The sequence below is a fragment of the Molossus molossus genome, unplaced genomic scaffold (assembly GCF_014108415.1).
Source record: "Molossus molossus isolate mMolMol1 unplaced genomic scaffold, mMolMol1.p scaffold_m16_p_20, whole genome shotgun sequence".
Classification (NCBI taxonomy): Eukaryota; Metazoa; Chordata; class Mammalia; order Chiroptera; family Molossidae; genus Molossus; species Molossus molossus.
The window spans coordinates 1,606,466-1,632,051 of record NW_023425356.1 but is presented as its reverse complement, the minus strand read 5'-3'; the positions used below and the strand labels follow the sequence as shown (position 1 = coordinate 1,632,051).

The window sequence follows — 25,586 nt, the reverse complement described above, 5'->3', positions numbered from 1 at the left end:
TATGGGCGTGCTGGAAAATGAAACACCCTGTCCAACCTACAGGTCTATACGGGATTGACAGCAAATCCCACTTGGGTAAGGGGCTTCTCCAATCTGTCTTTTTCTATGGCTGCAATGCCATAAAAATAAGCAAAAGTGGGATGGGGGGAGGTGTTGGCTTCATGGTAAGATTATGAATTGTTAAGTTGACACCTTCTCTATCAAGCTACCTTGAGCCCCCTGGCTTCCACTCCCCTCAGAGTCACGGGATAACTTGAGTTGATCACCCTGTTATCACAGTCACACGGTGTGAGAGCTGTGAAAACGCCCCCAAAATTTAAAAGCATGAGTGTTGGGAAAGACGAGACTTGGATTGCTGACCCTGAGAAGGAATGTACCTGCCAAAGGCTCCCTGTGGTTCACTGGGCCCAAATTCATCGTCAGGGTCTAGCAGACACTGTTCGCAGAGGCTACGCATGCAGCATGCACATACCACGGAAAAGCAGCACCCTGAGCTGCCAGCCTCCCGCACTGTTTCTGCCATCTGAGCCCACCTTATAAAGGAGTTCCTGGAATTGTACTACAACCAATGAGCTGATACCCACCCTGGCCAATCAGAGTTGCATAGCTATATTTTATTTGCATCTTTACTGAGCAGACCAATCAGTGCAGCTCCATAACAACCAATCAAAACTCATGATTCTGACCAATCAGAAGAGCGCTATTTTAACCAATCACAATGTGCAAATGAGTTCCTCATTTGCATAAAAATGGACCAATCAGAAACCAGGGCCGCAGTATCTCTTTAAAAAGCAGCCTCCCCGTTTACCTCCTGGAGCACACTTGTGGTTTCCATTTCAGGTTGTTTCCCAGGTTTGCAAACGGTTTACCTGCATAAAGTCTCTCCTTTTACTGCACCCAGTTTACCTCCTATTGGCATTAGAATGGTGACAGCAACCTTTTGTAGCCAGGATGAGAGCCCTTAATTCTTTGCACCTTTCAGTGGCAAACACCTTCAGCCAATATCTGCAGGTGCAACAGAAACACCTCCCTTGGCATTTTAAAAAGAAACCAAATGCATTGTAAGCCACTGGGCCTCACATGGAGTTCACAAGGTTGGCAGAGCTGGCATATTTGTTAACTTGGTTGTTCCCAGGCCTCTAGGGCGCCCAAGTGGCCTGCCCTCACCAGGGGCAGAAATCCAACTTCTTCAGCGCTTAACTTCCGGAATCTGAGCTTCCGCTTGGGCGGTAGCCAGGCAGAATCCCAAGTCCCATTGGCCGGATTTCCGCCTCCCTGTTACCCGCCCAGCCTGACGTTGGACACGCAGAGCTTGAGTGTCCTCAGTGCCCGTAGCTCCGAAGTCCAGCACGCATGCGTAGTTCCCACGGATGGGGTGCGTTCTTAGCCTGGCGGCGGCGGTAGGAGCGGTGGCAGTGGTCCTGGCCCTGCGGCTGTGGCTCGTGCTTCACTCTCGGGTCGTTGTACCCCGGGAGTCTGTCAGTCTCATGGCGGTGGCCGGGTCGGGTAAGTCTGGGCCGGGACTACAAACCCCAGAGTGCACTGCGATGCCGTCCTTTGGTCGCCTTTGCGCTTTGTGCGCATTGCATTCTGAGAATTGTAATTTACCTGCGTCACCGGAAACGGCCCCAGCCAGGCGCAGTGCGGTGGGCGGGCGCTTCTGGGCCGCCACTTCAGTGACAAATGAGCACCTTGCACTTGTCAGTAATTAAGCCTCTCTGCAGTGTATAGTTTCCTAATAAATTATTAGTGAACAGAGAGGATGCAGAAGCCTTTTGGTGCTGACATGCAATTTCCCTGAATCATAAACTGCTGGTTTGTGTGATTAATCCAGGCATTGTATATTGAGTTTAGGAATCAAGATAGATGAGGCTAGGAAAATAGGTATACAAAATCCACGAGGGTGAAACAGTTACGTGCCGCCGGTGGGACAGCTGCACGGGGGACATTCCATCCCAGTAAGAGCTGGCCGTCCTGCCCGGTGACATGTGCCCTGATGATCCCACCCACACGCAGTGGCCCTTCCACTCCTATTGGCTTCACCTTGGGGCCATCTCCACCTTCCCCAGGGATCTCCCCAACTTTGTGGTTTTGGTTTTCATAGCCGTTTGCTCCCCCGCCCATTTTTATTTTTGTTATTATTTTTAAATCCTCACCTGAGGATATTTTTCCATTGATTTTCTTAGATAGAGTGGACAGGTGACAGAGAAACATTGATTGGTTACCTCCTGCACCACCCAGACCAGGGCCAGAGATTGAATCTGCAACCCAGGTACAGGAATTGAATCCTAGACTCTTCAGTCCGCAAGCTGATGCTCTAACCACTGAGAAAATTGGCCTGGGCCATTTTTATTTTTTTTGTATTCTCGCATCACTGTGTGTGTGTGTGTGTGTGTGTGTGTGTGTGTGTGTGTTGTTGCCCTCTCCCCTGGGGCTTCTTGATAACAGGAATGTGTCCGACACTTCTCAGCACCTTCCTTAGCACTGACTGCTCGTGCTGATTTTATTTTTATACGTTTGCTCTCCTCTCCACATAAAAGTAGTATTTACACGAGGGCACAGATTACTGTTTCCAATTGTTCCTTCTGTTTTTGAGAAATACACAGGATGTAGCATTAGCATAACACAGTTAAATAGGTGTGTCCATTGCAGTCTCTTAATCTGAGTCCTGTTTTTTTTTCAGGTGGGCATACCACTGAGCTGCTGAGGCTGCTGGAGCACCTGTCCAGTGCTTACTCTCCCAGGCATTATGTCATTGCTGACACGGATGACATCAGTGCCCGGAAAATACATGCTTTTGAACTAAATCGAGCTGATAGAGACCCCAGTAACATGGTAAGTGATCATTTCTGTTTCTAAAAAAGTTTTAAGTTGTATACCAAGTTTAATTTTCTCTGGAAACAATCTCATGGTGTTTCAGTTAAGATGTGGTTGTGGGAGGAAGATGGGTGGTGGGGGTTGATGTGCAGACTTCTGGGCTGAACTACCAGGAAATAGAGTTACCCTTCATGTCTGTGAGCCAAATCACAGGAGGGAATGGGACTCCACGGGGGCGTCTGTGAACATCCCAGCAAGACCGTGTCTGGGCAGTTGGATCCATAAGTGAAGTTCAAGAGAAGAATCTGGCCTGGGATAGGTTTACATGATGGTACTTAAATAAAGTGGGTATGATCACCCAGGGACTGAGTGCGGTTAGAAAACAGAAGAAGAAACACACGGAGCCCCAAGGCACTCTGACTTTCCAGGACAGGGGAGTGTTTTTGTCACCAAAATGCCAGCTGTCATTCTCTTCTCCGAAACCTGCAGGTGATCAGACCCCAGCCCTAGGTTCCTGGCACATCTTCTTCCCACACCTCCTGTCAGAGGCTGTCTGCTCCCTTTTCATTTTCTTCCTGTTTCTGGCAGGGAAGGATTTCCTTCTTCCCAGTTCAGGGGGTGGGGTGGGGAATTGTTATATTTCTTAGGGTATTTTAATCCATTTATGAAAGAGATTTTCAGGTTAGTTTACATCACCAACCAAAACAAAGTCAAGTACGTGTTCTAATTTCAGAGTATCCTCCGCATGGAGGCCTTTCCTGGACTAACTGCGTAAATAGCATTTCCACCTGCCCAGCTGCCCTCGCTTCCCCCTCCTGTAACTGTACCAACAGCAGTTTCCTGGCTGCAGAGACTACTCTTGTGGTTCAAGGCTTTGTCTATCTTCATAATTTATTTTTTTCAGACTTCTTTTTTTTTCAATCCTCACCTGAAGTTATGTTTTCTTATTGATTTTTAAATAGAGAGGAAGAGAGAGAGAGAGAAACATCGATTGGTTTACTCCCATATGCACCCCAACTGATCCAACTTGCAATCTAGGTGTATGCCCTGAGCGGAATCAAACCCGTAACCTTTTGGTGTATGGGACGATGCTCCAAACGACTGAGCCATGAGCCAGGGCAGACGTCTCAAGCAAACCAGCGTCATTCTCAAGCATGAGTAGTGGGGCCTCTCGTCCGTGTCACTCAGAGCACTTTATGCATAAAAGTGCATGATTCACACCCAGTTCTGGGGAGACACCAAAACACACATGTGCATACAAGCCTGTTCTTCCAGAAACATAAAGACCTTCCCAGAAATTAGAATATACGAATTACCAGTCATTAATCACTTCAAGCATGCCCAAGTCCGTAGGAATTTTTTATTGTTTGATTTTATAACTTACCCTAATATGCAATTATTTCATAAACTTCTAAATGTTTTTGCTAGCTCGTAGAAAACCTGTTTAGATGCTGGTATTTACCTCTTTGTGCTAGATGTAAATCCGCGGCGGGTTTTAAGGTACATTTTAAATAATGTCATTTTGTTAATTCAGTGGTGGAGGTGACCTCCTGGGTTACAGAAACTTCACTCAAACTACTCCTGGTTCCTTTTATTCAGTGTGATTTTTTTATGGTATTGGAAGTCTTTAGGTACCCTAATTCACCTTATGTGTAAGTGCACAAGAGTGAGCATAATCACCTCTGCACGCTTTGAACTTTGCCGTTAGGCCTTGTTTCTCTGAGTAGCTTCACTGGCTTCTTAGGAGAAGCAGGCTTCCCCTGGGAACCCTCTCAGCCCCTGAACAGAGCAACTGCAATTAGAAAGGCAAGAAGCAGAAAGCTAAGCAAAAAAAAAAAAAACCCTGAACGTGGGCTGTGAAATTACTTATATGAAAAAATATCTTGAAAACCTTCTAAAGGAAATGTAATTTCCCCTGGGATTCATTCTAATGCACAGAGTAGCTACAGCAATGTGTCAGAAAGACTGGAAGGGAGCCTCTGCAAGTGAGGCCGACTTCAGAACTGTGTCGCGCGATGCCAGGTGGTCAGGCTCTGGGGCGAGCAGTGAGCCCTGGCTGGCGGTCCTGCAGGGGCGCCCTGGAGGCCCAGGCTGAGCCTTAGCTGTCAGCACTGCCCAGTGACTGCTGCCGGAGCAGAAGTAGCACCTTTAGGTCTCCTCTCCAGAGAAAGCACAGTGACCCTGGGACACTGCACAGCATGAGAACATCCCACGGCTTGATTCGCATGCTGAGAATGGACTGGAGGGTCAGACATTAGAGCCGACCTCTTTACTTCCAGGTCCCGTACTTAGACTTCCCACTCCTCTGACTAAGCTTTTAAAGTTTACCAGGGAAATGTTTGTTCATTTATTCAAAAACATTGAGTGCCTGCACAGCAAGTGTGGCTCAGTGGTTGAGCGTCAACCCTGCACCAAGAGGTCGCTGGTTTGATTCTCAGTCAGGGCACATGCCCGGGTTGTGGGCCCGATGCCCAGTGGGGGGCGTGCAGGAGGCAGTCTGTCGTTCTCTCTCATCGATGTTTCTAGCTCTCTCTCCCTCTCTCTAAAATCAATAAAGAAAAAAATTGGAAAAAAAAAAACATTGAGTGCCCAGTCCATACAAGACACTCTGTTTATGCGGGTGTTTCAGCAGATCTGATGGAATGTGACCCCAATTAATTCGCAGGATTGAGAATGGTTACTTTTGTTTCTTGACTCTTCTTTCCAAATTTTATTTTATATTTCTTTGTTTTCTTTGTTCCTTCATTTAAAACTCTGGACAGTAAAGAAGTCTCTAAGGTAAAAGGTGGGGCTCTCTGTCACCACCCAGCCCCACTCTGGCAGGTGACACTGTGCGGGCCCTTCGGTGTGCCGTCTCCCTCCTGTCACCCCTGGACGTGGAATAGACACTGAGCTCGTGCACATGCTCACAGTCACTGCGTGGCCGGGGAGGCAGATGGCTGCTCTGTAAGTGAGCCTTGGTTCACTGGGCTCTGCTCCTTGCTAGCTCAGGCTGCTCATGGCAGGGGCGGCCTGCGCCTTGGGTTTCTGAGGAGAGGGGGGCGGTGCTGACCCTGCCGGTTCCGGTTCCAGTTCCACGCGGCTGTGCTCGCTACTCACGGTGAGCAGTTTTTCCTCATACACATTTTGCAGCATTTTTATAACGTTCCGAAATCCCTGCAGTCAGTGTAGTGTGACTTTGACTAGAAGGAAAATTTTAAAAAAACAAACTAAAAAAACAAGCCTAAGTGAAGTGACTTGCAGACATTGGCGGCCAGGGAGGCCCGGGTCTGCTGGCGAATTCTGCCCACCAGTGACTGGGCACCTGTTTGGGAGTGAATGTGGCAGAGGCAGTGTGAGCCTGGGCGCCCGTGCCCCCCCACTCACTGAGCCTGGACGCCCGTGCCCCCCCCCCACTGTGAGCCTGGGCGCCCGTGCCCCCCCACTGTGAGCCTGGGCGCCCGTGCCCCCCCACTGTGAGCCTGGGCGCCCGTGCCCCCCCACTGTGAGCCTGGGCGCCCGTGCCCCCCCCCACTGTGAGCCTGGGCGCCCGTGCCCCCCCCCACTGTGAGCCTGGGCGCCCGTGCCCCCCCACTGTGAGCCTGGGCGCCCGTGCCCCCCCACTGTGAGCCTGGGCGCCCGTGCCCCCCCCACTGTGAGCCTGGGCGCCCGTGCCCCCCCCCACTGTGAGCCTGGGCGCCCGTGCCCCCCCCCACTGTGAGCCTGGGCGCCCGTGCCCCCCCACTGTGAGCCTGGGCGCCCGTGCCCCCCCCCACTGTGAGCCTGGGCGCCCGTGCCCCCCCCCCACTGTGAGCCTGGGCGCCCGTGCCCCCCCCCACTGTGAGCCTGGGCGCCCGTGCCCCCCCACTGTGAGCCTGGGCGCCCGTGCCCCCCCCCACTGTGAGCCTGGGCGCCCGTGCCCCCCCCCTGTGAGCCTGGGCGCCCGTGCCCCCCCCCCACTGTGAGCCTGGGCGCCCGTGCCCCCCCACTGTGAGCCTGGGCGCCCGTGCCCCCCCCCACTGTGAGCCTGGGCGCCCGTGCCCCCCCCCACTGTGAGCCTGGGCGCCCGTGCCCCCCCACTGTGAGCCTGGGCGCCCGTGCCCCCCCACTGTGAGCCTGGGCGCCCGTGCCCCCCCCCACTGTGAGCCTGGGCGCCCGTGCCCCCCCCCCCACTGTGAGCCTGGGCGCCCGTGCCCCCCCCCCCACTGTGAGCCTGGGCGCCCGTGCCCCCCCCCACTGTGAGCCTGGGCGCCCGTGCCCCCCCACTGTGAGCCTGGGCGCCCGTGCCCCCCCACTGTGAGCCTGGGCGCCCGTGCCCCCCCACTGTGAGCCTGGGCGCCCGTGCCCCCCCCACTGTGAGCCTGGGCGCCCGTTGCCCCCCCACTGTGAGCCTGGGCGCCCGTGCCCCCCCCCTGTGAGCCTGGTCGCCCGTGCCCCCCCACTCACTGAGCCTGGGCGCCTGTGCCCCCCCACTGTGAGCCTGGGCGCCCGTGCCCCCCCCCACTGTGAGCCTGGGCGCCCGTGCCCCCCCTCCCCTCAAACCCAGGACTTATCCACTGAAAGTCTGAACTGGAGAGGTTTGGGCTTTGGGGACAGGAAGTCACACTGGATAGGTGAGACCCTGCCCTGCACAGGTCCGAGGGGTGTGATAACTCCCCAGGCTCCCAAAGCCGTCACATCAGTTCCGGTCCTGGAACTCAGAACTTGACCCCAGGCGTGAGAGGAGGAAACCAGCTTGCTCAGGACAGAGCTGATGCCAGTGCTTGGGGCTCCCTGGTAACATGCTCGGCTGCACCCTTGACCTCCACCAGCCGACCCCACTACCCTGGCTCAGAGGATGTTGGACAAGGGGATCAAAGAGGAGGAGGGCTTGGTCCTGGGATCTGGGCCCAGCCCCAAGAGAAACCCGGGACTCTCAGCGGGGCAGGGAAGGGAGTTCTGGGTGATGACTGCCACAAGAAGCTGCCTCCAGAGAGCCAAATGGGAGTGGAGCAAGGGACCGACCCCCAAAGGACGCGGCACCCAGAAGGCCATGGGGTCAGTGATCTGGGGTCTGACCACACTGAGGGCCTGAGGGAGCCACATGCTCTAAGGCTTTGATTGCGGGGGCGGGGAGGTCCCTGGGCTAGCTTGTTGGGGTGGGGGCGGGGCTTCTCCAGAAAGGTGGGGGAATGTGCCGGAAGACAGCCTGGGGAATGGGAGGATGGAGCCTGTGTTTTGACAAGGATCACCACAGGAAATTTGGCTAAATTACAGGGCAGCATATGTCGACTTCGGAAACCAGAGGACTGGGTTCAGTTGCAGAGGTCAAGGGGTTGTCTCTGGTGTGTGGGTAATGGTTGGTTTGGGTTTTGTCTTTGAATATTTTCCAAGACAAAAGTTAGAAAACAGAAAACAATGAAAGCTATTTTTTACAAGTAAAGCTGAGAAGAGATAAAAGCCCCAGAGGAACTAACCTATTGATATGAAATAGTTATTTTCTAAATAACCCAAACACATATCAAAAGCCCTCAATTTTCGGGACTAGTCTCTCGCATTTTGGAAGCGAGTTGGTGTTCCTGGTACTTCGGTCAGCAGGCGTCTCTGGGCACTTGTGTCGTGGTCTGTGGCACCTTTGGGAGACCACAGGGTGCCTGGGCAGTAGCTCTGGAATGATCAGGACTTGCCTCCATCAGCAACACCCACCATTGTCCACCAGGTGGCGCGCCGACTCCACACGCGGACACTGGCCTCCTGGCGGCTGCACTTCTAGCTCTGGAACTCCGGTCTCTGGTAATTCCCAAGCCGTGCTAAAGAAAGGAGTTTTCGTGGTGCTCTCCAGGTCCTGCTGAGCGAAATAAGCCGGTCAGAGGAAGACAGGCACCCCATGATCTCACTTATACGTGGAATCTGATGAACAAAATAAACTGGTCAATAAAATAGAGCCAGAGACGTGGAAGCAGGGGAACAGACGGACAGCCCTCAGAAGAAAGAGGAGATGGGAGGAGGGAAGAGATTAGCCAAGGAATTGATCTGACTATGCACAGCCCATGGACAGGCCACAGTGCAGTGAAGGGCCGGGGCGCAGGGCGGGGGAGGGGGGAGATCTGTTATACTTTCAACAATAAAGATACATTTTTAAAATAATAAAAATAAGGGATGAGTTTGCAGACGATACAATTACAATCATGGGGTTTGGCTTCAGTTTCTTTTTTTCTTTTTTTTTTTTGTGAATCCTCACCCAAGGATATTTTTTCCATTGATTTTTAGAGGGGAGGGGGGAGGGGAGAAAGGAGTCTGACAGCTGGGGTGAACCCGAAACCCGGTACATGCCCTTGACCCGAATCGAACCACGGCCCTTCACGGCTCGGCAGCGCTCTGACCCTGAGCACGCCGCCGAGCTTGCTTCGGTTTCTAAGTCATGTCACAATCCATGGTTAAACGCAAGTCCATTTCAAAGTGCAGCTAACAAATGTGTGGCCACTGCCTCTTCACAGTGGACCTGAACTGTGTCCACTTACACGCCACACCACGGTGAAAGTAGACCTCCGTCTGGAGGCTCCCTCCAGTGTGTGAATATCTGAATAAGAAACCTTTGCTGCAGATAGAGGCCCTGGTGTGCATTCCGGTGGCTGGCTGATTGTTTTCACAGCAGTGCATGAGGTAGTCGTTTGCATGGCCCTCAAGGGCATCAAGGGGTTGCCGTCTTAACCCTCCCCAAATGCCGCTCCCCCCCCCCCCAGCCCCCCCCCCCCCCCCCCGCGTCTCCAGGAGAGGCCGGGGAGGTCAGACTTCCGTCGGATCAGATGAGTCGATGGACTCCAATAGCTGTGAAGAGCAGACTGTGCTCGTTCTGCCTCCTGGTATTGAGCTGTGTCCCTGTGTCAGTCAAACCTGTGTGGGTTCTCCCGGCAGCCGAGCACCCCACACCCTCACCCTCACCTCGGCCGCACGCTGTCACCCAGATGGCGGGAGGGGACGTCTCTGCCTGCAGATGGAGAAGCTCCTCCTCCCGAGCAGCCTGCACCTCCTGCCTGTGGTCTTGACCATCACATCCCCGTCTAGCCGCCCATCCTGCTGTAGGCGGAGGGTTAGCCACGCTGTTCAAGCAGTGCTGACCTGCTCTGGGAGCTGGGGTGAAAGGGACAGGCCGAAATCCCACAGAACCCCTCAACTGAGACTGAGGAGTGACTCACCCAAAGGAAAACTGGGTGATGGGGGGACAAAGGGAAGTGAAGGACCCTAACATTCCCTCTGCAGGGGACTTTTCTGGACCAGAGTCCCATAGTCATTCAGAGAACAGATGACTTCTGGTCCTCAGCCCGAGCGCTCCAGGCCAGAAGGGCTCCCGGGTAGCGTGGAGGGAGCCGCGGGCCCTGGAGCAGCCCGTGTCATCCACCAGTCGGACCTGGGAGCAGCCGGGGCCTCCCTGGCTGGTTCAGCCCGCAGCCCCGCCCTCGTGGCGCCCCTCCAGCCCCCAGCGTGGGCGGTTGCCATGTACTGGGCAGGTGTGTCTATAAAAACTCGGGCCACCTTGATTTCAGAATGGTTGATTGCACCGTCCAACATCCTTTTAGTATATGCTATATTTTGCATTATTAAAAAAGTTATGAAAGAAAGCTGAAACCATTTTTGGTCGAATGAGATTTTACCGTTTTAGTTTTGTCTTGTTTCCAAGGTTCTGCAGTAGCACAGCTTTCGTTAAGTGATAGCGGTCTGTGCATTCAGGGCGTGGCTCCGGGCGGTGCTTCGCTGACCACGCGTGGCTCTGCTGTGGTTCGTGACGCCCTCGGTTCCTCAGTGGGGTTATTTCTGTCTAACACACTAGAATCCACTGTTTAGTTGGTCACAAATCTGAAGCCAGATATGTCTGTGGTGTTTGGCAGTGATGTAATTCTGGAAGATACTTTAAAGTTACAAGTTGTCATATGCTATTAACATTTAACTTGGCATTCACATCATTTCAGAGAAAGTCGAAGCCTGAGAAATGTCCTCTCTCCACTTTATTTTTCCACCTTTGAGCATTCTGCCTTGGACTGTCTGCCATTCACGTTCACTCACGTGGCGGTCAGGGGTGTGGGGCCCGGGGAGGCTGGAGCGTACACCGTGTCCCTGCCAGCCCTCGATCAGGATGGATGGACGGTGGGCCAGCAGACAGTTCAGGGACAGAAAGGGTGTCACCAGCGGTACGGTAGAGCATGTGAGGGTCTTGCCTTTGCGTCTTCTCCTCCTGTCGGTTCCTGCCCTTTGGAGAGACTGGGTCTGCTGCTGGGACCCACCCTGCAGACAAACCCTGAACTTAGCTTCCAGGACCTCGCCAGGGAGGGGCAACAGCAAAACAACAGAACTTCCCAAAGGGCCTCGGGTCAAAGGTTCAACAGCAGCGTCTATTTCCAAGGCTCTGCATTTATTCCGGTTTCCCCGAAGGCTCGGAGCTGGGCAGCTGGGCTGATGTGGAAACCTCAGGGCACAGGGCACAGGGCACAGGGCAGCTGGGAGCTCGGGTCCCGGAGCCAAGCAGGGGACACTGGCTCAGGTGTGCGGGGACAGAGCTCTCCCTCTCCCACGGAGCGGACGGGTCAGGGTGGTGCGTGTGGCAGCACAGGAGGCTGGCACAGCCTTGGGGTGCCGCCAGCCGGTGTCAGAGACGGTGGCCCCTGGGTAGTGGAGACCCAGGAAGGGTCAGTAAGCGAGTTTTGGGACACATGCAAGACCTGGGGTCAGGTCCCGGCTCTGCCCCTGGCAGGCTGCTGCCCTGGGAAGGGAGAGTCCCCATCCGCGCCCTGAGCAGGTGGGACTCGTCGGTCTGGTGCAGCCCTGAGGTCGAGGCAGCGTCTTCTCTCAGCTGGGGCTGGACTTGCAGGAACTGACTCATCCGCACAGACACTCGTCTCTGAGGGCACTGAGCAGCTTCTCTGAGTCCCAAGTCCATTAATGGGGGTGCAGAGGCGGGGACCATCCCCTCCAGGCAGAGGTGCAGACTGACGGGACAGCCTGCACCCGCTCCATGGGCATGTCTCCAGGTGCCCGAGGCCGCAGCCAGGCCCCCGTTGTCTTCAGTGGGACTCTGCTGAGGCCAAACAGCCTTCCATTGATCACTGTCTCCATTCACCTCTCCATGTATTTGTCTATTTTCTAAAACTATACAAAGGAATCAAAATTCTCTGAAGATTTTGCCACAGCCTGGCTCTCAGTGCTTCCTCCAGGGGACACGGGCATCGAACACCCGGCACTGGGTCCGTGTGCGGAGCACAGCCAGGCTGTGGGCCCGGCGATCCAGGTGGCCGGCCCCATTCTGCTGCCACCCTGTGTTCTGGGATAGCTCAGTGTACTTTCTGGTTCAGCACTGCCCGCCTCAGCCCCTGCTCCCAGCCTGGGCTCTGTGCGGAGCCCAGGCCCCTGCACCGGCTAACGTGGGCCGGCACCGGGTAACGTGGGCCGGCACCGGGCTAACGTGGGCCAGCACTGGGTAACGTGGGCCGGCACCGGGGTAACGTGGGCCGGCACCGGGCAACGTGGGCCGGCACCGGGTAACGTGGGCCGGCACCGGGCAACGTGGGCCGGCACCGGGCAACGTGGGCCGGCACCGGGCAACGTGGGCCGGCACCGGGCAACGTGGGCCGGCATGGGCAGAGTGAGCTCCCTGTGTGTGGTGCGCGTGCACCGCCTGGGTGCTGGGCACGCGGACAGAGCACGTCTCCGCCGGTTCAGGAGGCTCTCCGCTCTCTCCGAAGCACAGGTTGTTCCTGAGGGCGAAGGTGGTGCATTAACGCTTCACCCTTCAGCCCGACTAGCTGTGTGGTAGCCGAGCTCCACAGCCCAGTCACACACATCCCAGTGCTCAAGGTTGTCCCGTGAGCCCGTGGGCCTTTCTGGACGTGACCAGGTGTGACTTTGAGGGTCAGCCTCACCCTTCTCGGGTCACTTGCTTCTGGGAGGCTGGCGCTGTGGAGAGGGCAGGTGGGGGGGGCCTACTGCCTCCAGCGTCATGAGGAAGCCAAGCCGCCCAGGACAGCCCATCGGGGCCACTCCCATTCCCGCCCCCAGGACCGACAACACTGCTCCTGCTAAGCGGCCAAGTGGCGGGGAGTCTGTTATTCAGCAAAAGGTGACGAATGCCCCTGGGGCTCTGGTTCGAGGAAAGAGCATGGTCTCTGGTCGAGAGAGGGGCAGCTTCTGCTTGGTGTGGATTTCAGACGCAGGGGTGTGGCCTGGACCGTGAAAACATCCTGTGACGTCACCCCCTCGACAGTTTGTGGCAAATCGGCTGCAATTTTCTCCACACAAATGTTAGTCTGTGTGCATGTGTGTGCACAGACACACGTGTGTGATTTGTTCACACACACCGGATCATATGAAACACCTGACCTGTCCACTTTAACCACGGACGTTGGCCCGTCTCATGCTTGGTCACATAAGTCTGTGTCACTCATCACTGCGTCTCCGTGTATCTCCTCGCGTGGGTTTCTCCGTTCCCTGCTGGAGGAATAATGCCACATTGGGCCCTGTGGGTGACTTGGGGCTGGACTTCTGGACACAAAATCACTGGTCAGAAGTTAACGCACTTAAAATGCCGGCAGACGTTCCCAGGTTGCCCCAGGAGCTCCAGCCCTAAGCTTGCCCAGGAGCCTCCCCACCCCAGAGAGCCCAGGCCTGTGCCGGGAGGGGTGAATGGTGCTCGCTGCGTGAGCGTGTGTGGGTCGGGTTGGTCACCACCTCCGTGTGTCCTGCTGGCCCTTCCTCTGCGGCCTCGCCCGTCACGGCCTGCCTGCTCCACGCAGCCCGTGCTCGCTGACGGTTTGTGGACGCCCCGGGCATTGGCCTGTGCCGCCCTTTGCCCAGAACAGACATCACAGAGCCGTCCCCCAGGGTACCTTCAAAACCGACTTTGACATTTTTGAATCAAATTTGGAACCTTTCTGTCATACCCCAGAGACAAGTGTTTTTATGTGAATGTGAGGCACTCAGAATGAAGGCGAAGACTAGTCAGGACTGCGCCTGCACAGGTGTCACCTGGCGTGTCGGCTGAGCGGGTCTGTGCTCTTCCTTCCAGGCGCCCGGGCACCACATCCACCGAATCCCCCGGAGCCGCGAGGTGCAGCAGTCCTGGCTGTCCACGGTGCTCAGCACCCTGCACGCCGCCTGGCTGGCCCTCCCCCTGACCTACCGCGTGAAGCCGGACTTGGTACGTGACCCTTTTCTTCTGCAGCGCCCCTCAGCACCCCCGCGATCCTAGACTCCTCCCCTGTGCTGACGCAGACCCCCCAATGCACTGGCTGAAGCGGGAGAAACGCGTCTTCCCTTCCCTGCTGCGCATGGACGCCACGTGCCCGTCAGCAAGGGGAGAGTGCGTGTTTGTCCCTCCTCCATAGTCCTGTCTGTCGGGCAGTCGCCAGGTGTGTGGAGTGGGCAGAGGTCCCACACGTGTCCACAGGAAGCTGGCACAGAAACGGAACAGGGACGGCGCCCACCGCCAAGAGCACACAGGCCCCTGGACGCCTCGGCTGTCCTGTGCTTCTGCTCTTAGCTCGCTGACAGCGGGGGACAGAGCTCTCAGAGAGGGCCCGGCATCCGCCCTCCCACCGGGGTGCCTGCTGGCCCAGTGGGGTGCGCCCGAGTGTGCTCCAAGTGCACCTCGGTCCCTCTCTGTCACAGTCCTTGTTCCAGACATGGGTGCGTGACAGCAGTTCGGTGTTTTCCGGGCGGAAGTTCCGTCTGGTGCGTAGTGGCTAGCGCGTACTGAGCCCCTTCCACGAGGCGGCGTCTGTGCCTGCTGCTCTCCTCCCTAACAGTCCGCGGGTGGCGCTGAGAGCCCTTCCAAACCGCATCTGAGTGTCCCGGCCACCTTGGGCCCTGTCCCCCAGGAGAGTGTGTACCTGGACCCGCAGGCCTCCGGACCTTCGAGGCTCTTTGTGGGTCACTGCTTTGCATCTCAGAACCCCAAGAGCTCTTCACTGTGTGTCTTTAGTTTCCCCCAAAAGTAGGAGTCTGGATATGTAGGCGGGCCTCTCACCCTTGTCTGGTTCGGAGAAGAGAGCTGGCCGCGAGGTCGCCGACCGTCAGACCGACGCACAGGTCTGCAGGCGTCTGGGGAAGGGCCGCCAGGGCTCAGGGCAAGCATGTGTCTGTGCCCCTGGCCTTCCGGTCAGCGTGTCCCACATGCTCGCGAGGCGACCTGCAGACAGAGGGTGAGCACGGGAGGGCGCGACGCACGGAGACGAGGGTGCCGGAGGAGCTGGGCGGAAGGCAGGGCTGCTGCGCGGGTGGGCCGAGTCTGCTGTCCAGTCAGTTAAAGCTGCGCTTCAGGGCCCATTGTGAGCAGACGGGGGTCGTGGCCCCTGCCTGGCACCCTGCCTGTTTCTTGAGGCTGACCCTGGCTGGACCTCTGGACGAGCCTCCCTGTCCTCTGCACGCGCAGGCACCTGGGTGAAAGGCCCTGGGTCACGCCCTGGCTGGTGTGGCTCAGCAGTTAGCGTGTCAGCCCGCGGACCAGAGAGCCCTGGGTTCGGTTCCTGCTAAGGGCACGAACCTTGGTTGCAGTTTGTTCCCTGCCCCAGTTGGGGTCGTGTGGGTGGCGACCAGTACTGTGTCTCTCTCACATGACATTTCTCTCTCTCTCTTCCCCCCTTTCTCCCTCCCGCTCTATTTGAAGATAAATGCAAAAGTGTCCTCGGGTGAGGATAAGAAAAGGCAAGGCACTGGCTCCACTGGGCCACTGTTCCACGTCCGTGCCTGTTCGAGCTGTGAGAGGTCTCCGGCCACGGCCACGGCCACTCAGCGTGGGGGATGGGCTCTTTTCTGTAAGTGGGACACTGCGATTGTCTTTTATAGGCATTGTCTGTGGTGAGCACACACCAGGAGGCCCTGCTGGCGCTGTGCGTGCTCACAGCCGTCACTGCCGCCACGCGGTGTGGTCTGAGGCATCGAATCCTTGCTTCTCGTGGATGAGCCCGAACTCCCGTCTCTGCTGCTGTTGGGTCCTCACCATCACCTGGTTTTGCATCGTTTGGTGATCAAACACCTTTGTGACACGTTCAAGGAAACAGCCAGACAGAGGAAAGGCCGGCTGACCGCCACGCCCGCCTGAGTGAGTTAAGGGACTGAGACTTCCAAGCCAAGTCACATAAGAAACAGTGAGACCACAGGTTCTGCGGCCTCGTGTTCTCCAGGGTTCATGACCCGACCTGGGCGTCGTCTGTTTCCTGCTCAGTCCCTGTGCTGTGCCAAGCAGCCTGGTGCGCACCGCGGTCTCGCCAGCGCTGCTGCTCCCCGACGGGGTCCCCGGGCAGCCTGTGTGGAGTGGGGCGGCATGACCTGTGAACAGCTCTCGCCAGAAGTGCCCCCAGCTGCCCGCTGAGCTGCCAGCCCTGCGCCCGCAGCGGCAGCACTGCCCCTCCTGACGTGGTGCGTCCCTTGAACCGGTGTGACTCCGCCTTATCTTCTGAGTGACCTTAGAACTAAGTCTCCATCACGGGTGGGCTTTGCTTTATGGGCGAGAGCACTTTGAATTATTTTGTGTTTGCTCACTTGGGGGCCTCTCCGAAGCTGGAACATGGTTTCTCTGCCCGGTCCAAGCTGTTCCTTTCCCTGCAACACACCTTTGGGGTTTCTTCCTGTAAGCAATGTTGGGGGGGGGCCTCCCTGGGGGGGGGGGCCTCCCTCCCTCTGCTCTGCCCTGCCCTCCGCCTGCGGCCTACCCTGAGCCCCCAGCCCGCCAGCCCTTCCTCCCAGGTGTGAACAAGGCTGCCTTCCAGCACAGCGGGGTGTGGTCGGCTGGGTGTGGTCCTCGGAGGCAGTGGCTATGGAGAGACAGGCCTGGGGGAGGGGTTGGCAGAGGGAGCCTTTGACGTGGTCTGAATTTCAAAGGCACAGTCCTCCCAGGACAGCCCCAGCCTCGGAAGCCGTCCTGCGGGCTGTAAAGTGTCCCGTGAGCCCCTGCAGCTGATTTTATAGCCTCTGAAAATCAATGAAGTGACGTTTTGTCTGGTACTTTCAAATCTCCCTTTGGTCTGAGGGCAGAGAGCAAAGACAGGAGCACCCACAAAGAGAGATGACGGCGTGGGGTGTGGGGTCCCTAAGGCTGGCAGATGCCCCAGTGGAGGAGACGGAGGGAGGCAGGCGCAGTAGCATGGGAGTGGGTGCCCCTGTGAGCCCCTTCCTGCCACCCCGGCACCTGTGACAGCACTGGAGGGGCCCAGAGGGGTCAGGAGCATGGACGGAGCAGGCAGGTGGTGGAGAGCAGGCAGAGACGCCGCTGAAGTTATGGAGACTCAGAGCTTGGGAGGGTGGGAACCTCCAGGAGGACATCACATGCCCCCTCCTCAGCACCCCCTCTTCGGTCACGTTTGCACTGGCCACACACTGACCCCTGGACTCTGAGGATGTCTGACAGCTCTCTTCTGAAGGGTTGAGTGTTGTCTTTGTTGGAACAGTCGAGAGAAAATGGCAGAAGTTTCTTGTTCGTCGAGAGAGAGCGCGGCTGCTGTGTTTCTCACTGAGATGAAACCCGCGTGACAGGGAACAGACCACCTGAAGGTGTGTGGTTCAGTGGCGTCCTGTCCATGGGCCCGATGAGCAGCCTCCACCCAATGGGAAGCTGGAATGTCCGCCCTGGAGTGCTTCCCCGCCAAGCCCAAGTTTCGGGGCCTTTTGGGTCAGCTCTACTTTATTTTAAAAGAAAGGAGTGCAACTCAGTGTTTTCTAACAGCCCTGGAGACAGAACGCCCTCCTCTTTGTAGCCTGTCCTGAAGCCCTCCTTCTCCTGCCCATGAGCTGCTGGGCGAACCGCCTCTGTGGGCTCCATGTCCTCTGAGTCTACACTTTGCAACATCTGTCTCCCTGGCCTCCTGATCGTGCATTTCCTTCTCTGCCGTGGGACAGAAGTGGGCTAGATCAGCTGCAGGAGGGTCCCGTCTCCACAGGGGACACGAGGTGGGGGTCCCACTGCTGCAGGGATGGCCGCTCCCAGGCAGCGGAAGCCAGCGCCTCCCTCCCCAAAGTCTGTCCCATGGGGTCAGCAGGCAAACCCTGAGGTTCTCCAAGACTCGTGAGCAGATGCTACAGAACTACTCAGAGGGGCCTTACAGCCACCGTAGGCGCACCGAGGAACCAGGGAGCGCTTGTGGCTTTCAATACCACGTGGCTCACGGAGCAGGACACCCCACACTGTCTTAAGAGCGGTGAGGGTCTCCATCAGACCGGGCGGAGCCTGAGCCGGAAGCCCACCCAGAACACAGCTCCCCAGGACCTCTGCATCACCGGAGAGCGTGCTGCCATGGGCCGTCCCCCTGAGAAATGTGAGCGCCAGACCTCTGTCTCATGTCTGTGATGTCAAACATCCGTGCCTGGACTTCCGCCCCAGAGCGAAATCGCAGTGGGGTGAGCTGTAGGTCTGCAAAGGGCAGCCGATTCCACACATTAGCGAAACGCCGTTTGCTCCTGGGGCACCCTGACTTCACGTGTGTCGCAGCCGCTCACACAGATCTTCGACAAAACATGTTTTAAAACGTTTGCAGCCAACACTTGTGAAAGCAGGTTTGCTCGCACGGGTTAAATATTTACTTTTCTCTAAAGCCAGCGGCCTCGCTCACTCGGGTCAGTTGCGGCCACAACGTCAAAGCCCCAGGTGCCGTTTCTCAGAAGGTCTGCTTACAGCCGGGATTGGTGGGGGAGTCCGGGTGAGGCGGGGCCAGAGCTCGCCGGGCCTGCTGCCGCCTCCCGGTGCTCGGCCAGCCCTCCTGCTCCCTCCCCGAGCCAGGGCTGTCAGGAGCCCGGGCCTCACCTCTGCCCAGGGAGAACCAGTGGCTGGCAGAGGGTGGGCCGGGGTGCCCCTCCCCTCTGGGAACGGCCCCTGTGGACAGTGACCGCCCAGTCCTCCCACCACAGGTGAACATGCCCTGTTCCTCTAACATGGGTTTCACCAAGAATTCACCCTAATCGTTTTACGTTTTCTTCTTAGAAACTCCCTATCATCGCCCTGGCTGGTCGGCTCAGCAGTTGAGCATCGGCCCGCAGACCTATGAGTCGCGGGTTTGATTCCAGTCAAGGGCCCGTACTGCAGTTGTGATTTGTCCCAAGCCCTGGTTGGGTCATGTGGGAGGCAACCACTCCATGTGTCTCTCTCACATCAATGTCTCTCTCTCTCCCCCTGTCCCTCCCTCCCACTCTATCTGAACAGAAATGGAGAAATATTCTCAGGTAAGGATTTAAAAAAACATAGAAAACTCCCTAGCCCCACCCCAGGTGCGTCTCCTGGCTAGTGGCCCTGCGCCCCCTGGGGGCACTGGAGGGAAGGTGCAGGGCTGGGAACCAGAGGCCCTGCTCAGCCTCAGCCTGGAAGTGGTCCCGAGCCTGAGTGCACCCTCCCTGCCACATGGGGGTCCTGCAGCGAGATGGGAGCCCAGGTGCAGGGTCAACCTGGTTGTGAGCAAGCCCTGCCCTCTGCCAGGAAGGCAACTCTCTAGTCACCCTGTGACCTCCCGTCCTGCCCAAAGGACGTCCGCCCCAGGGTCCTCATACCTCGTGGTGTCTTTCCGGTGGTGATGCTCCCAGTGCTGTGAGACTGGCGGCCCCACTCTGCTGGGGTAGGGGCGACACTGGTGGCAGGAACAGGCTGCCGGCACCTGCCACCCCCACGTCGATGTCCTCTCCTGCCCCACCCTGGGAGCCGTCCCTGTGCCTGTCCTCTGTCCTCATCCTCAGACTGCTGTCAGCAGGCCCTTCCACAGCCTCATAGAGGGAGGTGCCACGCTGGTCCTCGGTGCCTCCTCTCGGGGACACTGCTTTCTTTTTTTTTTTTTTATCCTCACCCGAGGACATTTTTCTATTTTCTGTTCAGATAGAGTGGGAGGGAGAGAGAGAAACATCGACGTGAAAGGGACAATTTGAGCGGCTGCCACCCACACGACCAACCAGAGCTGGGGACAAACTGCAACCGAGGTACATGCCCTTAGCGGGAACCGAACCTGGGTGTCTCCAGACCACAGGCCGACGCTCTAACCGCTGAGCCAAACGGGCCAGGGCTCGGGGACACTGCTTTCTGAGCGATGACTGAGTCCACCCACTGAGAGACAGGCACCTGGCTAAGCTCCTGCGTCGGCCGTCGGGGCTCCAGGCTCACTGAGCCTGCTCTGAGCTGGGCTCCTGTGCCCACGGTGCTCGGGGGCCCTGGTGGAGCAGCGGCACCCCGGCTCCTCACTGCTGTCTCCCTGAGCCTACAGACTGCCCTGCAGGACTGGATCCGGTGGGCGCGGCATCTGGACGGTGCGCCCTCCTGTGGCGCAGCGTGGAGCTCTGTGCCCACGGGCACCGGGCGCCTGGGCCCTGCGCGTGCTCCCAGCCCAGGACCGACGTTCTGGCGGGAAGATTCCGGTAGACGTGGGGCCCGGGAGGCAGCAGCATGGACCCGGGTCACTACTGGTGCAGAGGACGCCTCAGGGTGGGTGTAGACCGGTCTGCCTGTCCGGCCGTGTCCCTGTGTGTCACTGTGTGACAGGAGGCCGTCATTAGTGCGGCCACACACTTACAACTCAGCTCAGCTTGAAAGCAGTAGAACCTTGGAAAACACCTTGGCTCCCAGCAGCAGGGCCGCTGCTTCCACGGGTCCCTGACCGGCAGGTGCGCCGCAGGGGTCTCGGCGCGTGTGGGTGGCCCTGAGAGACGCAGCCCTGAAGGCCCGGGCACACGGGGGCATGTGCCCCCCTGGGCGTGTTCGGGTGGCACCAGGCAGCTTGCCTCCTCCAGCCTGGAGGCCCAGGCCTGGCTGCGTCTGCCCTCCTGGGCCCTTCTTCTTTGCCTTCGTGCCCGTGTGTCTGTCTGTCTCACACACGAGAACCTTACAGTGTTCTCGTCTGCGCCTGACCCCGAGTCGGAGTCAGCCTCCATAAATCCCAGGCTCTGTCGGCACGGGAACATCGCCCGTGCACAGAGGGCCCGGGGAAGTGCAGGCGGGCTGTAGCTCAGCAGGACGGGAACCTGGAGCCCCGCAAACGAGGGCGGGGTCTCGAGAAGTGTCAGGGCTTTCGGTTCCAGCCGCTCCGCTGTGTGGACAGGATGTTCCCTCTCCAAGGTCACCCGGTTCCCCGTGGCGTCTGCTGGAGTCTTCCTGACCCACCTTGGCCCAGCAGCTCGCTGGTCTGCCTGAGCCCCTGTTAAATCAGAAAGTGTTCACGACAGTCCACCTTCTATCAACTCCTGTGCCTGCCCTGGAGCCCGCGCCCGCTCACACGGGGTCTGGTTGGCAGGAAGGGACGAGCCCCAAGACGCGGGTGGCAGGGCCCAGAGCACCGTCTGGACGTTGGGCCTGTCTCTGCTGTGTGAGCTCATGAGCCGCTGAGCTTCCCTGTGCCTCCGTCTCCTTGTCTGAAGGGAGGGCAACCATGTCCACCAAGAGGACTGCCAGGTTGAAGAGAGTTGACCGTGCAGAATGCCCACTTCCGCCAGCCTGGCAGGGGGCAGGCGCTTCCTCGCCACCCAGGCGAAGGCAGAGGCAGTTGGACTCTGAGCTGTACCTGTGCTCCGGGCACCCCTGGGTGGGGCCGCGTGGGGAGACCTGGGTGACAGGCTCAGAGACCTCCCCGAAACCTTGCTGAGGGTCAGAAATACAATGGGAACACTGAGAGCCCAAGAAGGGCAGGAAACGTCACCTTGACCGTTTGTCCAGAGAACAGGAAACGAACGATTCCGGTTCCTCTGCTGATTGCCGAAGCCGCCGGAGGGTTAGGGACACAGAGGTCCGCCTGACCATGTTCTCCATGACGACACAGGGTAGCCTGGGTCCTGCCATCAGCCAGAAAAATGAAGTTTTAATTTGATCTTGGGTTATTTTCTCCGATGGAATGTGAGGGCAAGGAAACGATGCCCCAGCCCTGTGTGGGCACTGCCAGCTGCCCTGGGATGTGGAGGGGGTTGCAGCCTGGTGTCCGTGTGTCTGCCGCCTGCCCACCAGCCCTGCAGCTCAGGCCCAGATCAGCACGGTCCCAGGGTGAGGAAGCCAGCGTCCCGCACAGAACAGCCAGCTCTCGTGTGGAAGTGAGGGGCTTATCTGTCCTGTCCTCAGGCCTGCTCACCGCCAGCTGAGAGCCACACAGAGGGGACTCTGCAGGTCCCTAGCAGGGGACTGGAGAGCCCTCCGCCCTCTGTCATCGCGGACACCCAGCACATGCAGCTCCTGGGAGTCACCCCTCCTGTCCTTCACCCGGCCTCACCTGGATCAGACAGGGCAACAATGATACTGGACTGGAGAGACCGGTGCGAGGGGCCCTCTGACAGGTAGGCCAAGCTGGCCAGGTCGGCCCATGCCCGGCGTGCGGCGAGGAGCGACCTGGTGCCACGCAGCACTGAGCGTCTGCGCACCGCACAGGCACGGCCACTGCGGTGGGCTCTGACGGAGGCCGAGCGCAGAGCTGAATGCTCTCCCCGTGTGGTCTCGGGTGAGCCCAATGCTGTGGACTGGACTGTTTGCCCGAGTTGTACTGTGTCTGCTCGGATGGCCCTTCGCACCCTCACACCGTCCGCCTGCCCTGCAAGGGGAAGACAGAGCCCCGATCGTTCCAGCCCCAAGGACCCTCAGGACGGCCCCCACAGCATCTCTGTGCACGCTCCTTACCAGGAGTTCAGGCCCTGCGATGTCCCACCTGGACGTGCGCCGTCTGGTTACAGTGTCTCAAGCCCCAGACCCTCCCAGTGGCCTCAGGGACACACCGCCCGCCCAACATCACTATCACCTGCCCTCTGCCTCTTGCTCGAACTAACACCCGATTCACCAGAGTCCTGCCCCTCGTGGGCGTGTGCCCGTGTGCCCCTTCTCCCAGGTCTGTGTGACCTCCCTGTCTCCCTGTTCCTCATCCTGCTCTGTGTTCTGCATTCACGCATGTCCGTCACTGCCCGCTCTGCAGAAGCCGGCACAGGGACCTCTGCTCACTGACGCCCTGCCCTCCAGAGCGGGACCCGCGTGCACACTCGCTTGGTGCTCCCTGAGTGAGTGAGCAAGTGAGTGAGTGCGGCTGAGGAAGCCGAGGCGTGGGATGGGGGTCCCTGGTCACCTCACTGTGCGGCAGCTGGCAGGGAGCACCCGCCGCTCAGCCCTCTGGGCGCAGCTCGAGCAAGGGTCTGCGATGGAGCGGGCAGCATCGCTGTTGGGGTCAGGATCTGGGGCGTGTGGAGGGGCGAGATCCCTGGGACCAGTTTCCTGTCCTTTCATTTTATTGGGAACAGTTTGGGTGGTTTTTGTGTTTTTTGGTGTGTTGTTTTTTTGGTTGTCACCAAGCAAAATGCAAACTAGGTGATATTTGAGGTTCCAGCAATGAATCCCATCTTCTTACAACACGAGTGCGTCAGCGTGAAGACAGCTCACAAGCCCCCTCTGACACGGTGAAAGGGGGGAGCTGTGCCCGGGGAGGGGAGGCGGCTGGGTGGGCTGTGGCCGGCGCTCACGGCACCTGCGAGGACACGGAGGGAAGCCATGACGTCGCCGACATGCCTGGGCACAGGCACCACCCCAGGACCTGTGGGCGACGCAGCGGCAGTCGGCCTGCGGTCCTGGAGCCGTGGCGAGGTGGTGCCTGGGCCCCATGGGTTCTCCCGGTGTCTTGTATCAGATGTTTCTGTCTTGCTGTTGCTGCTCAGATGACTGAATAGATGTGAAGAAGACGCATTCCCTGAGGCGGGCCGAGCAGGTGTCAGGCCACCTGCACACCCCTGTCCTTTCCGCTGGCCACTGCCTTCCTCACGTCCTCACTGGACCCTCCGCGTCGTGGGCCACCTGCCCTCCCATTCGCTCCCCTACTTGCCCCCTTGGTCACCCTCGGACACTTCTCCATCCAGACATCTGAGGTCCCGTCCCCTGGTCTCTCCCCCCACCTACTGCTCCCAGGCACTGCTGGTCCAAACAGATTCACCAGGGGCCACCCCAGCTGCCCCCCGGCTCGTGGTCCAGGGCCCCCCTGCCTGAGGAGGTCCGTGCCTGTCCCTCTCAAAGGCTTTGTTCTCCCTGGACCAGTCTGGGTTCTTGGTAACAAACCGTAAAAATCCCCCTGGGTGATTGTCATGGCAAAAGGATGCTGTGGAAGGCTGCTGAGCACTCTGTCCTCATGTGGAGGCCTCTCGGAACTTCCAAGTGGAGCTGCCGTGCGACCTGGCCACTCCACATCGGTGTCTGTCTGAAGGAAACAGACACACGAGTTTCAAAAGACATGTGCACTCCAAGCTGTGGGTGCTAGACCTTTGGATAAGCACGCAGTGGTACATACATACAGTGGAATATTGCTCGGCCCTGAAAAAGAAGCAAAGCCGAGGAGAAGAGCCACACAGTGCTCCAGTTACCGCGCTGAGCAGCGGGCACTGCTGACCCCCAGCCGCCCCACAGGGCTCCCGGTGCATGGTTGGCTGCAGCGCATCCCAACAAGGACTAATTCAAGACAGACAGAAATCTCTTTAGTCCTCACCCAAGGACATTTTTACATTTATCATCAGATAGAGGGGGAGGGAGGGAGGAGGAGAGGGGGAGAGACACATTGACTGGCTGCCTCCTGCACGGCCCTTGGGCCGAACCGCAACCGAGGTGCGTGCCCTTGACTGGACCAAACCTGCGGCTCTGGTCCTCAGGTGAATGCTCACCGCTGAGCCAAACTGGCCAGGGCTGAGAAAAAAAATTTTAAAGCCCTTCTAAGATGTGACTTTTTCATGCGGAACGCTTCACGTAGAATAGCACTCTGTTTTAATCTGCCCTTCACCTCTGTTTTCAAGGTGCTGTGCAACGGGCCAGGGACCTGTGTCCCCGTCTGTGCTTCGGCCCTTCTGCTCGGGGTCCTGGGCATTAAGAGAGTGACCATCGTCTATGTGGAGAGCATCTGCCGCGTGGAGCACCTGTCCCTGTCTGGGAAGATTCTGCAGCACTTCTGTGACCACTTTGTTGTGCAGTGGCCGCCGCTGAAGAAGAAGTATCCCAAGTCTGTGTACCTCGGGCGGCTTGTGTGATGAGGTGACAGATTTCTGTGTGGTTCTGCAGCCCACCTCACCCACCTGTGCCCTGTGAGCCTTCTGACAGCCCGAGAGCTGCTGGCCGCCGGGTGCAGACAGCCCAGCGAAACCACGAGGCTGCTCCGTAAACACGTGGACAGGCCCTCGCGTGTCCCCTCTGTGCAGACAGCGGGCTGCTCTCTGCACCACGTCCACCTCTGCTTCTGACTTGTGTCTGTCCTGCTCTCCTACGTGTGGACGTCTGATCGGGACGTTCCGTCCTGCAGCCTGCCGCGTCCTGCACCGCGGAAGGAGTGAGACGAAGGTGCGCCGTCGTCTGCCCCGTGGCGCAGGCGCCGCCCCGCAGGGCGGAAGGAGTGAGGGAAGGTGCGCAGGCGCCGCCCCGCAGGGCGGAAGCGGTTGCATGAGGCCGGCTTCCTGTTGGCCTGCTGTCCGCCGGCGTCCAGGGCCCTTTCTGTTCTCCGGCTTTGTTCTGCCCTCTTCTGAAATCTCATTTAATTGCTGAAATAAATTAAAAGAGGACCATTGTCATGGTAATGAAAACACGGGTTGGTTTGTCAAGAATCTAAACCCGCAAATCATTTTTAAAGGCGGCTCACGACTCCACAGGGCAGGTCGCCGCCGTCTGCCCTCTCCAGGCGGGAGGCGCCCCGGGACGTTTCTGTGGGCGCTGGCCTGTGCTAACAGCCCCGCCCCTCGAGGCAGGGCCTTGGTTCGCGGCCGCCTGAGCGCCGTGCGCGCTGAGGCCCCGTCCACGCCTGGCGCCGGGCCTGGCAGGCGGCTCCCGGGAAACGGGGTCCAGCCCCTCGTCTGCGCCGCGCTCCTTCACAGGC

The 25,586-nt window shown here is 58.3% G+C and overlaps 1 protein-coding gene across 1 annotated transcript; it reads left to right on the top strand.

The window, feature by feature from the left end:
• Positions 1-1,291: 1,291 nt before the first annotated feature.
• On the top strand, positions 1,292-24,852 carry ALG14 (ALG14 UDP-N-acetylglucosaminyltransferase subunit). Its single transcript, XM_036272973.1, has 4 exons — positions 1,292-1,506; positions 2,684-2,835; positions 13,829-13,960; positions 24,520-24,852. The coding sequence occupies exons 1-4, from the start codon at positions 1,371-1,373 to the stop codon at positions 24,748-24,750; spliced, it is 651 nt and encodes a 216-aa protein (XP_036128866.1). The 5' UTR covers positions 1,292-1,370; the 3' UTR covers positions 24,751-24,852.
• The last annotated feature ends 734 nt before the right edge of the window (positions 24,853-25,586 follow it).